A 22,550-nucleotide genomic window follows, 5' to 3' on the forward strand; every position below is an offset into this window, starting at 1 on the left:
AAAGCCTTTGGGCCGGGGCCCACACGGCTGCCCTACTCCACCCCCGGAGGGAGTGAGCAAGCATAGGGCCTGGAGAGCAGCCACAGGGCCCATGCACGGCGGGCCCCTGCCAGCCCCGGCCCTTTCCCTGCCCTGCCGCCGTTGCTCTGGGGCCCGTGCACAAGCAGTGACTCCCCTCCGGCTGCCCCCAGCTCGGCAATCAGCACTGTGAAGCGGGTGGGTGGGGGGCTCTGCAGCTGCCTGGCCACCAGCCCCTGCAGAAGTGTGCGTGTGCATGTGCGTGTGCAGGTATGCATGGGGTGTGTGCATATAGGGTGTGTGCACGAGTGGGAATGGGTGTGTGTGGCTATTTGCACATGTGTGTATATAGGTGTGTGTGCAGGTGTATGGATGTGTGCTGGGGTGTGTGTGTGTGAAGGTGAGTGTGTATGGATGCATGTGGGGGTGTGTGTGTATGGGGCGTGCATGTGTGCAGGTGTGTATGGGTGTGTGTATGGGGTGTGTACGTGTATGGGCACATGTGTGTACGGTGTGTTTGTGTATGAGGGTGTGCGTGTGTGTATGGTGTGTGTGTGTGCAGGTGTATGCATGTGCATCTGTGTGTAGGTGTGTGTGAGTGTGTGCGCGCGGGTGTATGTGTGTGTATGGTGTGTGTGCGGGTGTGTATGGTGCAGGTGTGTGTGTGCAGGTGTGTGTGTATAGTGTACGGTGCAGGGGTGTGCATGTGTGTGTATGGTGCGGGTGTGTGTGGTGTGTATGTATGGTGCGTGTGTGTGTGCGCGGGTGTATGTGTGTATGGTGCGTGTGTGTGGTGTATATGGTGTGTGTGTATGGTGTGGGGGTGTGTGCGCGGGTGTATGTGTGTATGGTGTATGGTGCGGGTGTGTGTGGTGCGGGAGTGTATGGTGTGCGGGGATGCATGTGTGGGTGTGTGTATGGTGCGGGGGGGTGTGCAGGTGTGTGTATGTGCGGGTGTGTGCGTGCGGGTGCGTATGGTGCGGGTGTGTGTATGTGTGTGTTGTGTGTGTGTGGTGCGGAGGGGTGTGTGTGTATGGTGTATGGTGCGGGTGTGTGTGGTGTGTATCATGTTTGTGTGTGTGGTGCGTGTGTGTGTGTGTGGTGCGTGTGTGTGGCACGTGTGCACGCGCGGTGCGTGTGTGTGGTGCGTGTGTGTTTGTGTGTGTGTGTGGTGCAGGTGTGTGCGGCTGTGTGTGTGTGGTGCGGGTTTGTGTGCGTGTGGTGCGGGTGTGTGTGGGTGCGGCTGTGTGTTTGTCTGGTGCGGGTGTGTGTGTGTTTGTGTGTGTGTGTGGTGCGGGTGTGGCTGTGTGTGGTGTGTGTGTGTGTGGTGCGGGTGTGGCTGTGTGTGTTTGTGTGTGTGTGTGTGGTGCGGGTATGTGTGTGGGTGCGGGTGTGTGTGTTTGTGTGTGGTGCGGGTGTGTGTGTGTGGTGCGGGTGTGGGTGCGGCTGTGTGTGCGTGGTGCGGGTGTGTGTTTGTGTGCGGTGCGGGTGCGGGTGTGGGTGTGTGTGCGGTGCGGGTGTGTGTTTGTGTGCGGTGCGGGTGCGGGTGCGGGTGTGTGTGTGTGTGCGGTGCGGGTGTGTGTGTGTGCGGGTGTGTGTGTGTGTGTGGTGCGGGTTTGTGTGCGCGCTGCGGAGTTCGCCTGTCGCCAGCCCTGTGCGAAGGAGCCCGCGCGCGCCGCGGCCGAACCTGGGGGGGGGGGGGGCGCGGGGGCGCTCCGGGTGAGCACGTGACCGGAGCCCTGGCGGGGCGGGGGAGTCGCTCCGCCGCCGGAGCGGAGCCGGGCAGGCTCGGGAGAGGGGCGCGTCCTCGCTGCGGAGCGGAGCCGGAGCCGGAGCCGGAGCCTGGCCACTGCCGGGGGGTGGCCCGGCCCGGAGACCCCCGCTCGCCCCGCGCTGCAGGCGGGACCCGACGGGCGCCGGGCGGCCCCGGCTGCAGGGGGAGCTGCGGGGCGGGGGGCTCCAGCGCGGGGCCCGGCGCAGCCCCCCCGCCCCACGCTGCTGCCCGCCGGGGTCGCCTCCCCCCGGCCGTCGGAGCCGGGCTGAGCCGCAGGATCCGTGAGCGCCGCCGGCCGGGGAACCAGCTCGGAGCCCGGGGGGAGGAGCCCGGGGCCGCCGCTGCCCCCGCCCCTTGCGCCGGGCGCCCGGGGATCGCACGTGGCCGGATCGGGCTGGAGCCCGCACCTCGACAGCCATGGCCCCGGCACCCGCCGCCTTGCTCTGCTGCCTCGGCGCGCTGCTGGGCCCCGGTAAGAGCCGCCCGTGCGCCTCTGCGTCTTGCCGAGCCCCCTCCGCCCTCCCTTGCACCCCACTGCCCCCTCCAGTTCCCCACTGCCCCCTCCATCCTCCCCTGTAGCCCACTGATCCCTCCACCTTTTCCCTGCACCCCACTGCCCCCTCTGCCCTCCCTTGCACCTCACTGCCCCCTCCAGTTCCCCACTGCCCCCCCTCCATCCTCCCCTGTACCCCACTGATCTTTCCACCTTTTCCCTGCACCCCACTGCCCCCTCCGCTCCCTCCAGTTCCCCACTGCCCCCCTCCAGCCTTCCACTACACCCCACTGCCCGCCGCTTCCTCCAGTTCCCCACTGCCCTCCTCCAGCCTTCCCCTGCTCCCCACTGTCCCCCCTCCGCCCTCTCCTGCACCCCCTGCCCGTCCCGCAGCTCCTCCAGCCCCGGGGAACGGGTGGGGATTAGAGTTGAGCCCGGGCTTAACCCAATGACATTGCGCGTCTAATGGGAGCTCCGGGGCTGCCCATGGCTCCTGCCTCCTTAATGCAGCCCCGGCTGTAGGCTGAGGATGAGACTCTTGATCTGCTATTATCTCCCTGCTTTATCCCGCCGCGCGATGCAATCAAAGGCAGCGCCGGGCGGCCGGGCACAGCCTGTCCTGCTCGAGCCGGGGGCTGGCTGCTGGCTCCCCTGTTTGGTTGTTTTTACACGTAGCGCCTCTGAGGCTTCCCCCCTCTCCCCCTCCTCTTTGCGGTCTGAGGAGAAAACCTCCTCCCGGCTCGCTTCCCCTGCGCTGCAGCCAAATCGCCCCCTTAACCCTGTAATTTATGGAAGCCGAGTGCCTGACACGCTGTGAAATCATTTACTGCCATTAGGGATTACAGTACCTGCCTGCGTGGGGCCCGTCTGCTCAGCCGGAGACCTGCCAGCAGCCCTGTGCCGAGCTGCTCGGTCAGGGTGCGGTGGGCGCCCTGCGAATGCAGCCAGTGCCGGTCACCAGAGGCAGCGTTGGTGGACAGCGCTGTCGTGCTGTGCTTTTGGGTCGCTCGGTTACACCGCCCGTTTGCCCCCGCCGTGGCTCCTGGGCGGAGGGGGGAAGGGTGGGCTTTGTTTAGTAACGCCTGGCACTGGCAGGGGAAGCGCGTCTGTACCCGTTCCATCCACCCCCTTCAGCCCATCGTGGTCGCTCTTTGGCTGCAGTCGCCTCCCCCACCCCGATTCTTGGCATGAAATGAAATTGGGCCAGGAGAGCGTTTCTGCTGTTTGTAAGCAGTGGGGCTGGGGTCCGGGCACAGCCTAATGCCTGCTACCCCATGCCCAGCAAGCAGGGAAGGAGTCTGCTCTGACTACATGGGGTGCAGTGTGTCCTTCTGGTGTGCCTGCCGGGCTGACGAGGCTGGTGGAATTGTTGTCTAATGGGAAAGGGACTTAAAAAAAAGCCAGCGGGTGAGGCTTCAGTGGGAACCTCCCCCCCACGCGTCTGTGCTTCTAGTAGGCAGGGATGCTGATTATAGAGAAGCGGATTTTTAAACAACGTCTTTCAACCAAGTCAATTAGTAGAAATAAACAGAGGGATGAGATGCTTTAACCAGCAGTGCTGCATGTTCTTCCCACTTTTTTTTCCTCCAGAGCCGTAAATTTTATCCTGCGTAACTTTATTTAGCATCTCGTAAGTGCCTGGAATATTTTCCCCATTGTCTTTCAGGCAAGTTGCTTGTAAGTTTTATTCCCAGCGTTTTGCTCAGTTGACTCTTGATCTTTAGGAAGAACAGGTAACAATGTTTGTGCTTGGGCCAGGGGAGTGATGTGCTTTATTTTTGTCCGTTTGTGCTTTATCAGATTTGGGTGTCTGGAGAACCATTTTTCCAACAGGTGTCGGGCACAAGCAGGTGTCACATTGGTCAGTGGTTGGATGGTAGCAACGCAGGGAAACTCGTTTTAACCAACTATTAAGCAGGATTAAAAATCTGTGAATGGCAGGGACATGTTCCCGGTTCTTTACCCACGATTCCCGTCTGCATGCCGGCTCTCCTCTTGATTGCGAGCAGATGGTGAGTTAGAACCGCTGACCTGAAAACCAAGGCAGAAACTTCATCTGTGGGCAGGTAATAAGGCATGTGGATCTGGCAGACATATTGGCGGTGGTAATTAATGTCTGTGGCAGTGATTGCGAAGATGGGGAACGTGGTGTTAAGTAATTAATCTACCTTGAAATGTAAAAGTGGAATTGTGGTCTGATTTCCCAAGCCCCTTCCTCAATGCGATGCAGCTTGCAGAATAGGCGCTGGGGTTTTTATTACTGCCTGCAGAGAGATCTGGAAAGACCCCCTAGCCACATCCTCTCTTGGTGGAGATTGGTGCAGTTCACTGAAGTCAGTGGAGCTGTGCCAGTTTACACCAGCAGCAAATTTGGCCTCCAGCCTTTAGCGCTGAGGAGCAGGCTGCTAGACGTGTACATTCGTTAGGTATGAATCTACTGGGTAGGCAGGAGAAGGAAGGAGGAAGCGTGGGAAAATGGACTTCTTTTCCATTGCGTTATAGTGGTTCAAGGATGCACTGTGTCATGTTAGCTGAGCCCAGGTCCTGGCCAGGGTTGAGGATGTGTGGTATCTCCTAGGGACAAGCCCATGGAAACCAGCAGCAGAGTCACCATGGGCTTCAGAGGCAGGGCCTCGCATAGCAGAGGTCAGCGCATGCCCGTTGCTGAGCATCATCTGCATTCCTCCCAAAAGCCAGTAAAGCCCAGGTCAAAGCAGCCCCGTGGAATGTCTCCCCTCCATTTCTCCCAAGTCCTGGTGCAACTGCTGGAGAATGGGAAAGTCCAGCCGACTGCAAAGGACTAGTGAGGCCGCCCGCTCCAGTTCCTCAGGCCAAGCCCCAGGAGGGCAAAGTTAACAAGCTGTGTAAAAGGTGGTGTTTAAAGCTCTGCGGGGGTTCCCTGTGAGGGAGGTCAGGAATTTGGGGGGCGCCTGTGAATAGTTCATGTTAGTAGTGCCTCTCACATGTTTTAACTGGTCTCTGTCCCCCTGGGGGGACCTGGTACTGCTGATCAAAGTGTGGGGCTGTTGGCCCACCCCGAAAGCAGGAAGCTGGGGCCACCGTTGCTCTGTGTAGAGGGCGAAGTCTTCGGTAACCCTCCAGAGGTGAGTGCTGGGATGGGCCATGCTGCAGCTGTCGTGTGGGAGCCTGCCGTGGCTCTGTGCTGTAGAGGGGGCACCCTCAATTAGTTGCACTATGGTTGGCTGCTGAGGTCTGTTCTGCACCGCTGGGAGACACTTCTCGCACCGCTTGGGGCCGCTGCTGTCCCCCAGTCGCTCTCTGCCCTCGAATGCACAACCCATGGTCTCAGCCTCTGCACCTGTTTTTGGTTTCTGGCAAGCCGGGGAACGCAGGCTCATCATTTACGAGCCCTTTCTTGCCAATTCCTTGCATTTTGCTGCCAAGGTCAGTTTGCTGCTAATCAGGGCCCTTCTCTTCTGTTCCTGGTTCACTTTAAAGCCTTAGTAACAACTTGACACCGCCCCCCCCAGCCTTTGAACAATTTGGCTTTGATAAGCAAATGAGCTGGTTTGGGAAGGGCTTTTGCACATGTCTTTCCACAGGGCCAGCCTGGGGGAGGTCACTAGAGCCGCTGGGTAGGGTCAGCTCTGTGTCTCCATCCAGAGCCAGGGGATGGCACAAGGCCTCCTCCGGCAGGAGACGGAGGTGACGCTGTCTGAGCCGTACACACGGGAAAGGAAGCAGACAAGCCTGTGAAAGCCTTGCTCAGGGAAGCAGGGGGTAGAGGTGCCATTGGATTGGGGCCTGGCTCTAGGAGAACATGGGGCTCAGAAGGAAACCCTTTAACGTGTGGTGAGCTCATTGGTGGGGCTGTACACAGCTGCTGATGGGGCAGTGTTTGGCTTGTCCATTGACTGATGCTTTCCATTCACACTAACGGCAGCACCGTCTTTTGGTTAGAGCCAGAAGGACTGGCCCTCAGGGCTCCTGCTTTCTCTTCCCCTCTGCCGCTGATTCGCTGGGTGACCAGTCGCTTGGCGCCGCTGTGCCTCAGTTTCCCCATTTGCAGGGAGAATGCCCAAGATGCCCAGCTGAAAGGTGCGGGCCACTGGCAAAGTATTCCTGGCACCTGACCCGTAGTTAAGTGCAGCTCGGTATTTCAGCCTCTGTTCGTGCTACTCGCCTGCCCTCTGGGGAGCAAATAAAGGAGGCAGAAGTTCAGGTTGCAGCAGTAATAGGAAGGGTAACTCATCACAGCAAAGTGCTTCCACTGCGTTACCTGCTCTGTGGGTGCGGCTCCTGCCTGGCATTGCTCCGCAGCTCTATTGTGTCTGGGGCCCTCTGGTGGAGTCATTAGCGGTGGTCCATCGAGTCGGTGTCGGTCAGAGCCCTGGCATCTGTCGGTGGAGCCCATGTGCAGCCTTCTTAGAGCGAGAGGGGATGGGGGTCTGCCATGGGGCGGGCATCCTTCATCCCCCGCTCTCCTCCTCACCCTCCACTGGAGCGGTGGGGGGAGAAGGGCTGGCGGGCCTCATTTAACGCCCAGAGCAGCAACAGGAATTTCTAAGACCAGTAGATGGAGATGTGCTATTGACTTGGTGGCTGGCTGCCGAAATCAGCTGGATTTTTTTTTTTTTTTTCATTTCTGTATGGATACCATCCCTGGCGGATGGTCCACAGGAGCTGAGAGTTCAGCATTGGTGACAACCCAAGGCAGAATTCTCCTCCTCTGCACCCCACTGAAAGTTCCCAACCCCACCAAGCCAGATGGACCACGGTGAGGTGGCAGCTGCGGCTGGTGCCTCTTTGCAGGACGGGTGGCGTCCTCTAGGCCTTGTTATGCACGAACCGGTCAGGGGACGTGTGTGTCTGTTGCTGAGCAAACAAAGCACCCATCACTTGGCGCCAGGCGTTTGGATTCAAGTCTCAGCAAACCAGGTCGGAACCCTGGAGGTTCAGTGCCCCAGCTGCTAGCACCTGAGCTGAGGGAGCCGCTGTGTTAGCTGGTAGCAGTAGTAGGCTTTTATCCCCTCACGTGAACCTGTCGCTAGGCAGGGACATGGAATGTGCCAGTGTGGCTTACTCAAGCCCCACTTGCTGGGCTGTGTCTTTGCAGGGGGATCAAAGCCACCGACAGCAAGTCTGAGCGGTGGCTGCCCTGGGAAACCGAGGCCCATGTGTGGGTTCCCAGTGACACCGGCCACACAGGGCTAAGAAGCCCTCACTCCCCATTCCCTGGTCAGAGCTGGAGAGGGGGGAGGCAGGTGCATTGCAAACCCTCCCTGCCTAGTGTTGGCCAGTGCCGGGGAAGGGCACATTAGCTAGATGTGGGGCAAGGACCTAGGTTCAGGGGGCCGGTCTCCACGTGGGCAGGGCTTGGCTGCAGGGGCTTGGCTTGCAGGGTCTGGATTACCAGAGGCTGTGGAGGGAGGAGCGTGGACCCCGGGGGCTGGGAGTGCCAGGCTGGCTGGGAGTTGGGGGGCAGCCCCATGCCTGGGGAGTGCAGTGGGAGGGGCAGGTCTGGGGAACACGATGGAATTGGGGGAGGAGAGGAGGGGCATAAAGGCACATCTGGGGCGCTGGGGAGCCTTGAGGTGGTCCCCCCCGTGGGTGCCCCAGGGATGCCAGTGCTGTTTGCTGGCAGAGCGGCGGTCTGTTCTCGTCGGCCAGTGAGGGGCTGCCTGATGTGTGCGCAGAGGCACCAGACAGGCCAGCCTCCAGCACTGCCGCATACGGGCATGGGCAGAGGTGGCCGGGACCCTCCCAGCTCGCGGAAGGGAAGGGCCTAGGGCAGATGGGGGGGACCAGGCCAGGTGGAAGTCTCCAGGCTGGCGTTCTCCCCATGGGTGTATCCCTGCTCCCCCAGCGAGCGGCAGCGGGTGCATGGGGCTTGCTGTGGCCTCGGCCGTGGATGGATGGCTGTGCTTTGCGTGGCAGAGAGCTTTCCAAGCCTGCAAGCTCAGCGACGTCTCCCCGGGGTCGGCACTAGGCTCGAGGCTGGCTCCCCACTGCTCGCTCCTCTCGGCCCGTGCCCGCTGAGATGGGAGCTGCCGCCGTCCTGTGTGGGGCACCGCGGCAGGGCCGGAGGGTGTTCTGTGATCCGCTGGGGCAGCCGCCGGGATGTCACGGCAGAGGAAAAGGTTCAGAAAAGGGCCCCACGCGCGAGTGGGGTGTGGAGCAGCTGCCGTCTGAGCGGACGGTTACGGCCGTTCGGTTTGGGACGGAGACGGCTCGGGGGACATGCCAGAGGTGGATGGGATCACACCCGGTAGGGAACGTGAGCAAGGAAAGCCATTGACTCCCTGCCGAGTGACATGACGGTAAAACCTCGGCTTAAGGGACCCCCATATAACGGACTTTGGAAATAACGGCTGCTGTCTGCCAGCCCCCCGGCCCCAATAAATGCCGGCGACTCGCTGGAGCCGCTGCCGGAACAGCTGGGGCTGGAGGGGCCGGAGGGCTGTGGTGGGGCGCAAGAGTGCTCCTCCCCAGCCCTGTGTGCGTGGAGCATGTCAGTGCCTGGGCACCGCTGCGTGCAATGGCGCTGAGCAGCAGCCATGGTGTCAGAGGATGCTGCCCACTGGCAGGGTGGGGACGGCCACGCTCTACCTTCACTTGGGCACCTGGAGCCGGGGGCTGGAGGAGCCACAGTGCTGAGAGCTGCAGGAGGTGGAAGGAGCCAGGCTGGTATTCAGCTCCTCTCCTGGTAATTGGAAGAGGGGGAGAGGGAGGTGTGAGGGGGAGAATGGGGTAGAAGCAGGGGAAGAGGACCAGAGTGAGTGATGGGCTGGGAAGGTCAGTGCATCATCACACAGGGTAACCATTCAGCTATAATGGGCATTCGGCATTAACAGACACTCCTTCCCCCGATTAGTCTGTTAAATCAAGGGTTAACTGTAGTAGGCAGCAGGCTTCAAACAAACACACAGAAGTATTTCTTCGAATGTGAGGGTGTTCAGGGCTCTCCATTTGTGGTTTTTATGGTTTGCTGTACATGCGTGTGTCTAGGAACAGAGACCATAGTTACACGGGGGAGGGGATGTCTATCCTGGGAAGCAGCGACTCTGAAAAAGATTTGGGGTCTGTGCTGGACCACCAGTTGCCTATCACGTTCCAGTGCGAAACTGTGGCCCAAAGGGCTAATGTGATCCTTGGAGTTATCAAGAGGAAAATCTCTGAGAAGAACTAGAGGTGAATTTACCCCTGTATTTGGTGCTGGTGCGAAAGCTGCTGGGGTTCTGAGTCCAGTTCTGGTGTCTGCAGTTCCAGAAGAAGGCTGATAAATTGGAGGGGGGCAGAGAAGAGCCATGAGAACGATGAAAGGGTTAGAACCACCTGCCTTATAGTAAGAGAGTTGCAGCTCCATCTGTTTATCTGAGGGAGGTTGTGGAACCTCCATCGCTGGAGATATTGAAGAGCAGGTTAGAAAGACACCTGTCGGGTGGTCTAGATGGTGCTTGGCCCTGCCATGAGGGCTGGGGGCTGGACTCAATGACTTCTCAGGGTCCCTTCCAGTTCTAGTGTTCTATAGTTCTGTGCAATGCACAGTCAACCTGTGGAACTCCCTGCAACAGGATGTTGTGATGGTCAAGACTTTTACAGGGTTCAAATAAGAGCTAAATGGAGGACAGGCTTGTCAATGGCATTAGCCAGGAAGGGCAAAAATGGTGTCCCCGTCCTCTGTTTGTCAGGGCTGGGAATGGGTGACAGGATGGATCACTTGATTCCCTGTTCTGTTCACTCCCTCTGGGGCACCTGGCACTGGCCACTGTCAGAAGATGGACTAGATGGGCCTTTGGTCTGACCCAGTGTGGCTGTTCTGGTTCTGGTCCCCTGCTCATCACCATGGTGTCTGAGCACCTCGCCCAGGCGATGCAGAACAGCACACCTCCTCTGAGGGTAGGGCACAGGGGATCCCCTTGTCTTTGGCATCCCGCGATTTGCATATTGTCTGCTCTGCCCCATCTTTATGCCACGTGCGCTGGGGGAGGGTTGGCTGCAGTCCAGCTCTAGACCGAGAGAAGTTGTTTCATCTGCCACTGAGATGCAGCTACCTCTGGAGTAGAGCATGGCAGCTGTGTCACAGCATGCAACAATGCTTACCGGGGCTTAGGGCAGGCAATGTAGGAGAAGCCCACTGGAGCTGCCTGGGGCCGTTTAAAGAAGGACAGTTAGTCAGATGGGCTGGAATTTGCCCAGAACCTGGGGAGTGGCAGCCTAACTGGTGGAGGGGCAGGAACCCTGGGTGCTCCACCCAGCTCAGATGGCAGTGAGAGTGAACAAAGCTCTCCACCCAGCAAAGCTGACGGGCGGCTGGCCCTGCCTTGTGGCCACAAAGGGCCTGGCTGTTTCATTCCCAGTGATTAGCCCCATCCAGGTGCCCTGCGCAGGGAGGGTTTGGCTCTGGGATGGGTGCGTCCCCAGTACGGTTAGCAGGTGACCCTGCTGAGTGCGGGATGTCAGCTCTGTGACTGTTCCTTCATTGAGTCAGCTGGCAGGGCCCCTGCAGGTGGGGGCACTGGCTCTGCCGGGGGCAGCTAAAGCCAGTGCTGAAGCTCCAGTGGCTGGTGGGATGCCTGGGGGGAGCCAGGCTTTCTGAGGCTGCAGAGTGAGGTCACCTCCAGCCCAGAGCTGCTGGGGAAGGAGCAGGGTCCTGACCCCCCCACTCCCTCTCTGCTGGCTTCATACAGCTGGGGACACATCCCCTCTCGTGACACTCCCAGGGGGCCTGCGCCCTGCCGCGCAGGCTGGCACTAGGGGTGGGGGCTTTCCGTGGTGGGGAGTTGCAATCTGAGCCATCGGCTGCAAACGCCGGCTGGCCACTTTGTAGGTGCATTACGGTAGCATTTCCGACGGCCTCAGTCATGGGTCAGCACCCTGCCGCCCTGGGTGCTGTACATTGTTTATTCGGCTTATTTCAGCAGCAACTACCGGAGCAGTGGGCGGCCCGCAGCCCTCCGGGGTGGACGCGTGGCCTTTCAGACGCTGTGTTACCATCGCCCACGCGCAGGCTCACCCGATTCCCCTGGTTTCTGTCCACGCCATTAGGAAAACGACACCAATCACAGCGCTGCGACGGTTCCCCCCGCGCGGCCCCCCCGGGTCTAGGTAAACCGGTGCAGTGAGCAAAACTGCCCCCTCCGGTTACGACAACCCTGCAGCCCACTGAGAGGGAGGAGGGCCGCTCGCGCAGCCCCTCATTCACCTAGGGGGCCCAGCTCCAGTGGTGGGTTAGCACCGGAGGGCGCCAGGTGCTGCACGCATCCAGGACAAAGAGACACTGCCCTGGAGACCTTCCAGTTCCCTGCTGAGCTTGGAACACCAGCGTTGCTCCGTTGGCTCTCGTGTGCCAGCTCACAGAGAGTGGGATGGCCCCCGAGCATTGCCCTCGGGGTGGGGCGGGTGCGCGCTGCCCCAGAGAGGAGCGGCTCTGTGCAGACAGCCCTGTCGGCAGAATGGTTTCATTAGCCAGGGAAACGGCCTGTGAAGGAGCCGTGCTTTCCAATCCCAGCCTTTCCAAACAAACACGGGGCTTTAATAGGAGATTAATGATCCCCTCCCAAGCGCGGCTGTATTACCTTCGTCATTTTCAAATTGAAAAAAGAAACCCAGAGCGCCGCTCTTCCCCAGGCTACTAATTAATAATGGTAACAAAGCTGCTCTGCTGAGGCTGGGAGAACGCAGGCTTCTCCCGCCGTACGGCTCAGCTTCCCCACCTGTGGCACATGTGTGACAGGCCTTGTAGCCAATGAGAGCTCAGAAGAGTCAGTTTATGCCTGCAAAGAGCTCCGAGGCCCTGGAGTGTAAGAAATGCGGGAGGCAGCATCTTAGGGCTTGCTAATCCCTGGGCATGCCCTTTCGGTGCTTGCCCAAATGGAATGGTTATTCCTATCCCCATGTTACAGATGGGGAAACTGAGGCACGGGGGGTGGTCAATGACTTGCTCATGGTCACGCAGCAAGTCAGTAGCAGAGCAGGAATTGAATGTCAGACTCTGTCTCGCTCATCCCAGTGTGCTGGACCCCACAGCCTGTTCCTTTCCTCCCTTTAGCCATATATTTGCAAGCACTGGGCCTGTGGCAGCTGGTTTCACATGGACATCGTTGGCTGGCTCTGTGTCGGCACTTGCCCTGTGGAGAGGAGGGGAAAGGAATCCCCTTACAGGCTACGTCTACACGTGCACCCAACTTCGAAATAGCTTATTTCGATGTTGCGACATCGAAATAGGCTATTTCGATGAATAACGTCTACACGTCCTCCAGGGCTGGCAACGTCGATGTTCAACTTCGACGTTGCTCAGCCCAACATCGAAATAGGCACAGCGAGGGAACGTCTACACGGCAAAGTAGCACACATCGAAATAAGGGAGCCAGGCACAGCTGCAGACAGGGTCACGGGGCGGACTCAACAGCAAGTCGCTCCCTTAAAGGGCCCCTCCCAGACACACTTTCATTAAACAGTGCAAGATACACAGAGCCAACAACTAGTTGCAGACCCTGTATATGCAGCACGGACCCCCAGCTGCAGCAGCAGCAGCCAGAAGCCCTGGGCTAAGGGCTGCTGCCCACGGTGACCACAGAGCCCCGCAAGGGCTGGAGAGAGAGTATCTCTCAACCCCCCAGCTGATGGCCGCCATGGAGGACCCCGCTATTTCGATGTTGCGGGACGCGGATCGTCTACACGTCCCTACTTCGATGTTGAACGTCGAAGTAGGGCGCTATTCCCATCCGCTCATGGGGTTAGCGACTTCGACGTCTCGCCGCCTAACGTCGATTTCAACTTCGAAATAGCGCCCAACACGTGTAGACGTGACGGGCGCTATTTCGAAGTTGGTGCCGCTACTTCGAAGTAGCGTGCACGTGTAGACGCAGCCACAGGGAATAGACCAGGAGGGGATCCACACAATAGCGAATGGGCGGGAGGGAGAGCCAGAGGCTGGTATATGGGAGGAAGATGTGAGCCTGCATTAACATAACATGGGATAAGATCCTGTCCTGGATCCTGGTTGAGAGAAAGGAGACAAATGGTGGGAGTGAATGGCCAGCTTTCCGAATGGAGGGGGTGACTGGTGGTGTCCCCCAGGGCTCCGTAGTACTACCAGTCCTAGTTAACATATTCATAAATGATCTGGAAAAGGGGTTCATGGTGAGATGCCAAATGTGCCAATGATACAAAATTACAAGGGCTGTCCATGAATGACCGTTAGCTCAAGCAATTAGCACAGAATAAATTAAATTTAAAAAAGCCACGATTAATCAGAGGCTTAGGTGCACTGGTAAACAAGGACAGAATGCCAATTTCAAACTTTTGCAAATGTGTTGGTTGCAGTGGTAGTACCAAATGGAAAGGTATTCAGGGCTTACTTTATTAGTTTTGTTTACAAATATTTGCACTGAGAAAAGAGAAAAGTAGCATTTTTCAATTCGCCTCATTCCAGCACTGTAATGCACTCTCTTTGAAAGCGCAGCTTACAAATGTGGAATTTCTTTTCTGCGTAATTACACTCAAAAATGAAATTATGGAAAACCTTGGTGCCTATAAGTCCACTCAGTCCTATTTCTTGTTCAGCCAATCAGTAAGGCAAATAAGTTTGCTTACATTTCTGGAGCTAATTCTGCCCATTTCTTATTTACAACATGCCCTGGAAATGGGAGCAGGCAGTGTTGTAGCTGACATTGCAAGATGTTTACTTGCCAGGTATGCTAGATCTTCATATACCCCTTGGTGCTTCAACCACAGTCCAGGGGACATGCTTCCATGCTTGGTAGGCTGGTATTGTTTAATTGTGCGGTTAATCAGGAATGTTCTTTTTAAATTAAAATATTATATTTTTAAACATTTGACAGCCCCCAAATTACTCAAGATAGTTGAGTTCAAAGCTGACTATGAAAACTTACAAGGGGATTGGCTTCAACGGGGCGATAAAATGGCAGAGGAAATTCAGTGTTGATAAATGCAAAGTCACGCACACTGGAAAATGTCCCAGTTATACATATAAAGCAATGGGGTCTAAATTAGGTGTTACCACCAAAGAAAGAGATCTTGGAGTCGTTGCGGCTAATTCTCCAAAAACATCCACTCACTCTGCGGCATCTGTCAAAAAAGCTCACGATATTAGGAACTATTAAGAATGGAGTAGCTATTAGGACAGAGAATACGATAATGCCATTCTAGAAATCCCTGGTACACCCCCACCTTCAATACTCTGTGTAGCTCTGATTGTCCCCTCTCCAACAAGATGCAGTTATAAATGGGGAAGGGTACAGAGAAAGGTAACCAAAGCGATTCAGGGTATGGACCAGCTTCCGGAGGAGAGAAGGAAAAGTGTGGCCCTGTTCAGCTAGGGAGATGACTGAGGGAGGAGGTTTATAAAGGAGAACGGTGCGGAGCTAGTAACTCAGGAAATGTTATCTAGCCCTTCACAGAGCAAGAGCCGGGGTCATCCAATGAAAGTAACGGGCGGCAGGGTTACAACGATCACATGAAAATAGTTCTTCAGACAATCCCCAGTCAACCTGTGGCACTCCCTGTCGGGGGATGTTGTGAAGGCCAAAACTATAATGGTGTTAACCCCCCCGCCCCGCGCAAAGAACAAGAGAAGATTGTGCAGGACAGGTCCAGGGTGGCCTGGGCCCAGCCCCATATGCGGCGTGTCCCTGACCGTCTGGCTGTCAGCCCCAGGTCGAGGACAGTCTGGTCATTTCTGCTCCCTCCGTGGGCAGCTGCTCCCTGCAGGGAGGGCGATAGGGGATCTGCCTGCTGCCAATGTCTTGGTGCCGTGTCGCCCCCCCCCCCCCCCCCCCGAGCGAGCCAGAATAGCCTGTTCATGGGCACCGGGCAGCTGGCACCATGGCCCACGTCTCCCCAGTGTGCCCCGATGGTGGCAGAGACAGCCCCGAGCTGCTCTGGGTGGTGGGGAGGTTTCCGCCCTGCCTGGCTCCAAAGGCTGCTCCGTGGGGGTGTATGGGGAAAGCTGGGCCTGGATCCCCAGAAGGTGGGGCCCGACGCAGCTGCCTTTGGTTCTGCTGAGTTACGCTCCCTGGGGTCTGGTGCTGAGCGCTCATGCAGCTGCTCAGGACAGGTTCTGATGCCACCCAGGTGATCAGCAGAGCCCGCCCAGCGGTGGGGTTTGATTTCTGCCGGTGGTGCCCGTTCACACGCGCCTCGGTGCAGAGGAAACACAAGCGGGAGCATCCGTCTCGCCTGCAGGAGGCCAGCGAGGCGCAGGGAGGAGGAATGCAGAGGAGGTGACGGCAGCATGGCCAGCAGGCAGAGAGCGCCTGTGAACCAGATGGACCCCTGGGGGTGTCGCTGTCTGCCATGGTGCTGCTCCCCGGTCCCGGCTGCTGCGCTGGGGGTGGGAAGTTTGCAGCGCTTTCGGGAGCTGCAGCCCCCCCCCGTGGAAATCGGGCCCAATGACACCTGCTGGCACGTGTTGGCCGGCTGGGGCGGGACTGTCCCGGCTCCTGAGAGCAGTGGCGCTGCCATTGGTTTTCCTGCATTCCTGTGCCCATGCTGGCGCTTCCTGGTTCAGCTGTCCGAGAACACCAGCCTGCCTGTTCCTCGCCTTGGGGCTCCCGGTGTCCTGGGCTGAGCTGTGCTGGGGGCAGCTTGCCGGTTTGCCCACGGTGCTGTCGGGGCTCATCTTGCTCCAGGGAACTCGGGAGAGGCTGGGAGGACGGTGAGTGAGTGGGGAGGCCCGGCCCAACTTCTGGCAGCCTGCGAACATTCTGGGATCGGCGGCTGGCCCTGGCTTTCGGCGTCTGCCCAGCCCAGGAGAAAGGAACTTTGCTGGCTCTGGTTGCCACTGGGGCTGCCCTGCCCTGGTGCTTTCAGATGCTGGGCAGGCGGGTGCAGGAACCGTCTCAGAAGCTCTTTGGATGCCTGGCTTTGTGAGCAGGCCAGGGTGGTAGGACCAGGCCAGCTGGTGGTTTGCCCATCTCTCTGGGGCCCGCTGGCTGTGGAGCAGTCCTGCAGCCAGTCAGGGGTTGTGCGGCTAAAGGCCACGAGCCAAAGAACTTCCGGTCGCGTGTCCGTAAGGCGCAGAGCCCGCTTCCGCTTGCCTGGTGCCAGCCCAAGCCTCTTCTGAGCCTGGTGCCATGCAGTGCAGCGTATTCAGCTGGGGTTGGGCCGGAGCCATAGGTCTGCTGAAAAGAGCCTGCAGGGGCGGGTAGCGATAAGGAAGTGCCTGCTCCATGCTCCTTCAAATCTGGCTGGGGTATTATGCTGGCCGCGGAAAGCCTCTCCGCTCTGCTGCGCCTGCAGTGAGCAGGCCAAGGGGCCTGGCCGCTGCACAGGGGTGCTTAAGAGCAGACACGCACAGGCAGAGAGAGAAGCAGCGTGTTTCAAACGGTCCAGCCGATGACTTTGTCCCAGTCGCCTTGAATCCTAATGTGGGTCTAAGCTCCAGGCTGGATTGCTTGCCACCGAATTCATTTTCGCATCCTAGCAACAAGTGGCCCCTTTTCAAGATGAAGTGCACATCAGAGCCGCGGTTCGTTCCCGGTGAATTTCAAGACACGTTAGGCTCCTTGATTTTCTCTGCAGGACCAATGTCCTTCGGAGCGTGCGTGCGTTCCCCTCCCTGACGAGCATGCAAGGTTGCTCTGTCCACGGCCGAGCTCTCAGTGCAGTAATGTTCTTCTCTCTCTATTGAGCCCTGATGTATTAGAAGGTAGAACTCCTGCGAAAGGAGAGGCGATGGTGTTCAGAGCTGGCTGGCGATGCAGGGACTGCCACCAGGCTGCAGGGTGATTCATCTCCCAGACATCTCGCTAATTTAGCAAATGCCGCTTGAGGGAAGGAGAACTCTGGCCACCCCAGCCAGGCCCACAAATAACACCCACGTCGGCGACCGCTCATCCTTACAAGGCGGCTTTCCTTTGCCTTGCCTTCCCTTCCTGTCGTTGGAAGGAGGCGAGAAAGCAAATGTGCACCCAGTGACATGCACGTAATCAGACTGGGCAGCCCTCTGCTCCTAGGGGCTCCACACCATTCGTCTCCACCAATTAAAGGTAATATGCTAAACAGTGGGGTCTGAACTCTTCCCCTCCCACTTCTTTACTGTGGATAAAGAAAGCATGAAAAGGGTTATTTTAATGGTTTTTCCCCTTGTTTTCCCCTTTAGACACATCCTGTTGTAGTTTCCATGTTTCTGTTGGTTGTGTCCAGCTGGGGGTTCTCAGCCCTCAAACCCAAAGAGCAGAATATTTAGCAAAGAGCGCTTTTCTCCCTGCTGTTTATTGTGCATTTGAGTGAAATGTGTGTCAGTGTGTATCAGCCTGTTCCCCATGTGGCTGTTTCAGACAGCCTGACCAAAGCCCACTTCCTTCCTCGGTCGCTCAGCTTTCGTTGCCTTGGCACTTGTGAGAGAGCTGTACAAATCGGAGATCACTTGGAGTGTATTGTGCACATCTTAGCAGGTAGCCTTCTGTTGCCCTGATTGGACTGTAAGCACTTTGGGACACAGGCTGTGGGTGATAATTTCATTTCTCTGGCACAGTAGGGCTCTCTACATGATAAAGCTCATCTCTGTAGGCGACAGAGGTTCCCCAAGGTCTGGTCTCAAGTGGTGGAATGAACTGAACCAGCGTGTGTTTTTTATTAGTGGTGCTGTCGTGGCTGATTCCCCACCTTGGCACTTTGAGTGCAGGTCATGGGGCCAGCTAGCTAAATAAAACACTGCTACTCTTGGTCTCTGCAGTTCCCAGAGACAGAAGAGTTTTTCTGATTTCACTTTTTCCTGAAAGTATTCTGTAGCTGCCATCAGGAAGTGTAGAAAATCCCCCTTCCAGGAAGGAAATGACTTGGAATCTCTCCCTCAAGGCAAAGCCCCCAACTTCCTTTTCCCAAAGAGTTGGAAAGAAATACAAGAGCACCTCACAAAAACCCATCCAGGCGGAAGCTGTGAGCTCTCTGGCAAGGTGTCTGTGGCCATGCACGTAGTTTAAAGGCCTGCAGGACACAGAGGATCAACCAGTACTTGTTAACAGGGGAAAAAAAACTTTAGTTATTAAAACAGGACTGTCTTTGCAAGCATTGTAAATGGCTTGGTGTTAAAAGCCATAAATTAAAGCAGAACCCAGGGATTTTGCCCTGGGTCAGATTCTTGGTTACAGAAGAGGACAAAAGGCAGTGTGTGCCTGAGAGCTTGGCCCACAGCAGCTGCAGGCTCTGGGATGCTGGCTCAGGCTCTGTCATGGGGATGCGAGGCCAGAAGTGGCGTCAGCGAAGGGGCGCCTGTTGTGCAGGGGAGAGAGATCTGTTGAGAGGCTCTTTGGGAACCCGGCTGAGCAGTGAGTGCTTGGTGGCACAGTCGCTGAGGAGCGGTGCTTCTCGTCAGTTTCTAGGAAGGACCTACAAAGGAAATTGGCAAGTAAAATAAAAAGCAGGTCAGAGCTGCTTTCTTGGCCATCACTTGCCTTTCCTCCCCTGTACCTCGCTGGTCCAGAGGAGGAAACCCGTCTCCTGTGACGGGGATGGGGAGATCAGCAAAGGCACGACGGTCAGTGGGACTTGGCACCTGCATCCATGAACACGTGAGTTTGGGGCTCAGGGGGACAGCAGTGCTGAGTTGTTGGGAGATGGACCGCGATGGCATGTCGGTCGGGGGCAGGGTCGTGTCGGCACTCAACAAAGCTCTGCTACGGGTTTGCTTTTGGCCACTCGCTTACCTACCGGGGTCACTCAGAATGCCCAGCTCTGGCGGAGCTGCTGGAGTGGACTTCTAACAGTGCCAGGGTGGCCCAGGTATCACAGGGCACCAGGAGGTCTCTGGGCGGGGAAGGGGCTGAGACCTCCTCAGTCGGGGCTTGGGGAGCTGCAGATGCCAGGAGTTGAAACCAGGAGTGGTTGTTACTGTTATGATGACAGCACGGTACTGGCCCCATCCTGCCATCCCAGGAAGGTGCATTTCAGCCACGGCCCCAGGGATCCCATGGGACGCCCTGACACCGGCAGTTCTGCCCCTTGGGGTGCCAGGGAACACCCCCTGCTCCTTCCAGCTCCTTTTCCCAAGGATGCTGCCTGTGACGTGGAAGAAGAAAGGACCTGCTTTTTCTGGCTTCTCTGTGTGGTCAGCCAGGCCCTGGGCAGCCATTGCGCTGTGCTGGGCTCGGGTTGTCCTGGGAACCTGGTGCTCCTGGGAGCATCTTCAGTTTTGCTGGCTCCCCACAGCCACTCTCCACCTAAATGCTGCAGGAGGTGCCAGGCCTAGCTCAGCGTGGGGTCCGGCGCCTGCAGGACAGTTCTCAGCTCCAGCTGCCTTGGCCCTGGGAAAGCGCTTTCCTTTTTTAAACCCTCCTCCTTGTTTTGCTGCCTGCTCTTGGCACTGGGACAAGCCAGGGCTCCATCATTCTTGCTAGGGTGCGCTGAAGGATCTGTCCCTGCCCTGCTGGGGTCTAGTCAGGGATCTCACAGCATGCCACGCAGCCACCGCGCTCGCCCCATGGAGCTGTTGGGCAGCCTGGCTCGGGCCGGGAGGCCTGGCTTCTCTGCATGGCGATGAGATGCAGAGTCCTTCCCTCTTAGGGGTCCTCTGGCGGGTGACGTAGGGAGGCAGCGTGGAGAAAATAGGTTTGTGATAGGCTGAATCCCTGCAGAACGCTCCTGGCTTCCAGACGTGCCTTGAACAGGAAAGAGCGCTCGGCTGCTGTCAATACAAGGAATTCTTTTAGCATCTCTTCTCTTTAGATTCCCTCTCTGCTTCTAGGATTATGGCTTTGACAGCCAGAATAGAATTAAATGGCTGCAGAGCAGAAGGGCATCGCCAGTTCTGCGTGCGCACAAGTAAACGTGAAGAGATGAATAGCTGAGGAACGTCAAATGTTGACTGTTTACAGGGTGCAGCCTGATTTCATCTCCTGTAATCGCATCAGCACTTTAGCATGAAACTGGAAAGAGGTGGGCACTACAACACCATCCGGTTCCACGCGCTCCTGCTCCCAGCGCCATGAAAGCAGTCGGTCCGCCTGGGAAAAAGCCTTCTCTGCTGTGTAATCAGAACCTTCTGTTGCTAGAACCCAAATCTGGGCGAGCTAATGACCAAGCACCCCCAAGGCATCTGCTTCTGGGGCCTGGGGAGGGGGCCTTTCTCCAGGGCAAAGACCAGGGGTGCCAGGTCCAGCCCTTGTGAAAGTGCCGCCTTAGGTTGCCATTGTGTGACTCAAGGGACACAAATGCATCAAATGACCCAGAAGTGAAGTCCCGGCCTTGTGCCCGCTGTAAGTGGCAGCTGAAGATGGATTTGGACTGTGGAGTGTCTGGTCTAGGATTGCATCTGTGCCAGCATCAGAGGGGGGCTTTCCTGCAGAGCAGGTAGATGCCTAGTCCACACAACCCTAGCTCCTGAGCAGGCACTGCTGTGGGTCAGCTGATTCCCCTTTGAGAAAGCAGCAGAAAGCAGAGACGGAGGGTGCTTGTGGAGTCCAGAGTCAGGAGGTGGAGCTGAGGAGTGAGGCTGCAGAGGAGAGGAGGAAGTCTGCCGTACTGGGGTGCATTAGGAGAAGCATTTCCAGCAGATCTAGGGAAGTGGTTGTTCCCCTCTATTTGGCACTGGTGAGGCCACATCTGGAGTATTGTGTCCAGCTCTGGGCCCCCAATATAGGTTTAAGTCCAACCCTAAGCCTAACCCAGTTCTGGCCGGCCCCTTGCCCCCCTGTGGATGCATTGGAGGAGGTTCAGCAGAGGGCAACCAAAATGATTCGGGGGCTGGAGCACATGACCTGTGAGGAGAGGCTGAGGGATCTGGGCTTATTTAGTTTGTAGAAGAGAAGCGTGAGGAGGATTTGATAGCAGCCTTCAACTTCCTGAAGGGGGCTCTAAAGAGGATGGAGAGAGGCCTTTCTCAGAGAACAAGGAGTAAAGGTTTAAAGTTACAGGGGGAGAGGTGTAGGTTGGATATTAGGAAAAACTCTTTCCCCAGGTGGGAGGTGAAGCACTGGAATGTGTTACCTAGAGAGGTGGTGGAATCTCCATCCCTAGAGGTTGCTAAGACAAAGCCCTGGCTGGGCTGATTTAATTGGGGTTGGTCCTGCTTTGGGCAGGGGGCTGGACTCGATGACCTCCTGAGGTCCCTTCCAGCCCGAGGAGCCTATGATTCTAACGCCTTGTGCATCTGATGGAGTGGGTCTTTGCCCCCGAAAGCTCATGCTCCAAAATATCTATTAGTCTGTAAGGTGCCACAGGACTTCCTGTTGCTTCTCCTGCCATTGTCCCTCCCGCCTCTCGATTGCTGGGACTACCAGACTTGCCAGCGAAGCCCGGATGCTCCAAGGCAGAGCGGCCCTACTCGGTGTGCTTAGTCGAACCCCAGCAGATTGACCGCCCTGCATCCATCTTCCTGCAAGTGTGGCTGTGCCCTTAGCTGCTCCTGGGTGGCACTGCCCTGAAAGCTGAGAGCAGGTCCGGGCTGGCATGTGGGTGCTGGGAGATTAGCATCGGTGCCGAGGTGACAGGAGAGCTCCAGGGAAGGGGAGTTCACATCCTCTCAGAGCCTGCAGCTGTCCCTTGCCCCAGGCCCCGTCTTTCCCCTGCAGCTGGAGGTGCTTCTCTTTTACCAGCAGCGGAAACGGTCTCCCCTCCGTCCCAGCAGCAGCTAGCAGTGCCGAGGCTGAAGCACTGGCTTATTGCTGGGGAGAAATCAGCAGCTGAGCGTGGGCTGATTTAGGCTCCTTCCACCCACTGGTTAATTACCCTCACGGATCTGGCCTGAGGCTGCCAGTTAAAGCCATGGCTGAGGCTCCTGGACCCGAGTGCAGTTCCTGTGAACGGCAGGCTCCCCAGCCTTGTGCCGACCAGCTGAGGAGCCGTGTTGCCTTGGCTACGGGTTGGGAAACAAACACACCAAATAAAGCCTGCACAAGCCCCTGTCTGCCACTGCCCGGCATCCCTGGAGCTGCAGATGGAGCAGGAGCCAAGTTCTTTGCAGCTAGTGATTGGCAGGCATGGTGCAGGTGCTGCCCTCCTGCAAATGGAAAGCCCCCAGGGTCTCGCTTGCAGGCCCTTCCTTTATCCGTCTGCAGGCGGCTGCGAGCTGGGATCCACTGAGCTGCCTGGACGCGACGGGTGACTAAAGATTTACACCGGGCCTGGGCTGGGTGCCAGGCTGCCGGCCATCCCCTTGGCTCTTTGGACTGTTTGCTCCTTCTGATGCTGCCGGTGCAGACGGGCGTTCGCTGCCTGGCAGAGGAACTCTGCCTGGGCTCTTTGGATCGGCATGAGGTGTGGCAGGACGTTCTGCATCCTCTTGGGGCCACCCCAGGGTGCCGGGGAACAGATCCCTGGCCTGACACGCTGCAGCCGCTG

The 22,550-nt window shown here is 57.5% G+C and overlaps 1 protein-coding gene across 1 annotated transcript in view; it reads left to right on the forward strand.

The window, feature by feature from the left end:
• The first annotated feature begins 1,848 nt into the window (after positions 1–1,848).
• TMEM132E (transmembrane protein 132E) overlaps positions 1,849–22,550 on the forward strand; it is a 179,487-nt gene continuing 158,785 nt past the window's right edge. Inside the window, exon 1 of the mRNA XM_075013680.1 lies at positions 1,849–2,264. Coding sequence (XP_074869781.1) covers positions 2,210–2,264 — 55 coding nt within the window. The 5' untranslated portion in view covers positions 1,849–2,209. The remainder of the gene's footprint in view (positions 2,265–22,550) is intronic.

This window comes from Carettochelys insculpta, chromosome 19 (assembly GCF_033958435.1).
Source record: "Carettochelys insculpta isolate YL-2023 chromosome 19, ASM3395843v1, whole genome shotgun sequence".
Lineage (NCBI taxonomy): Eukaryota > Metazoa > Chordata > Testudines > Carettochelyidae > Carettochelys > Carettochelys insculpta.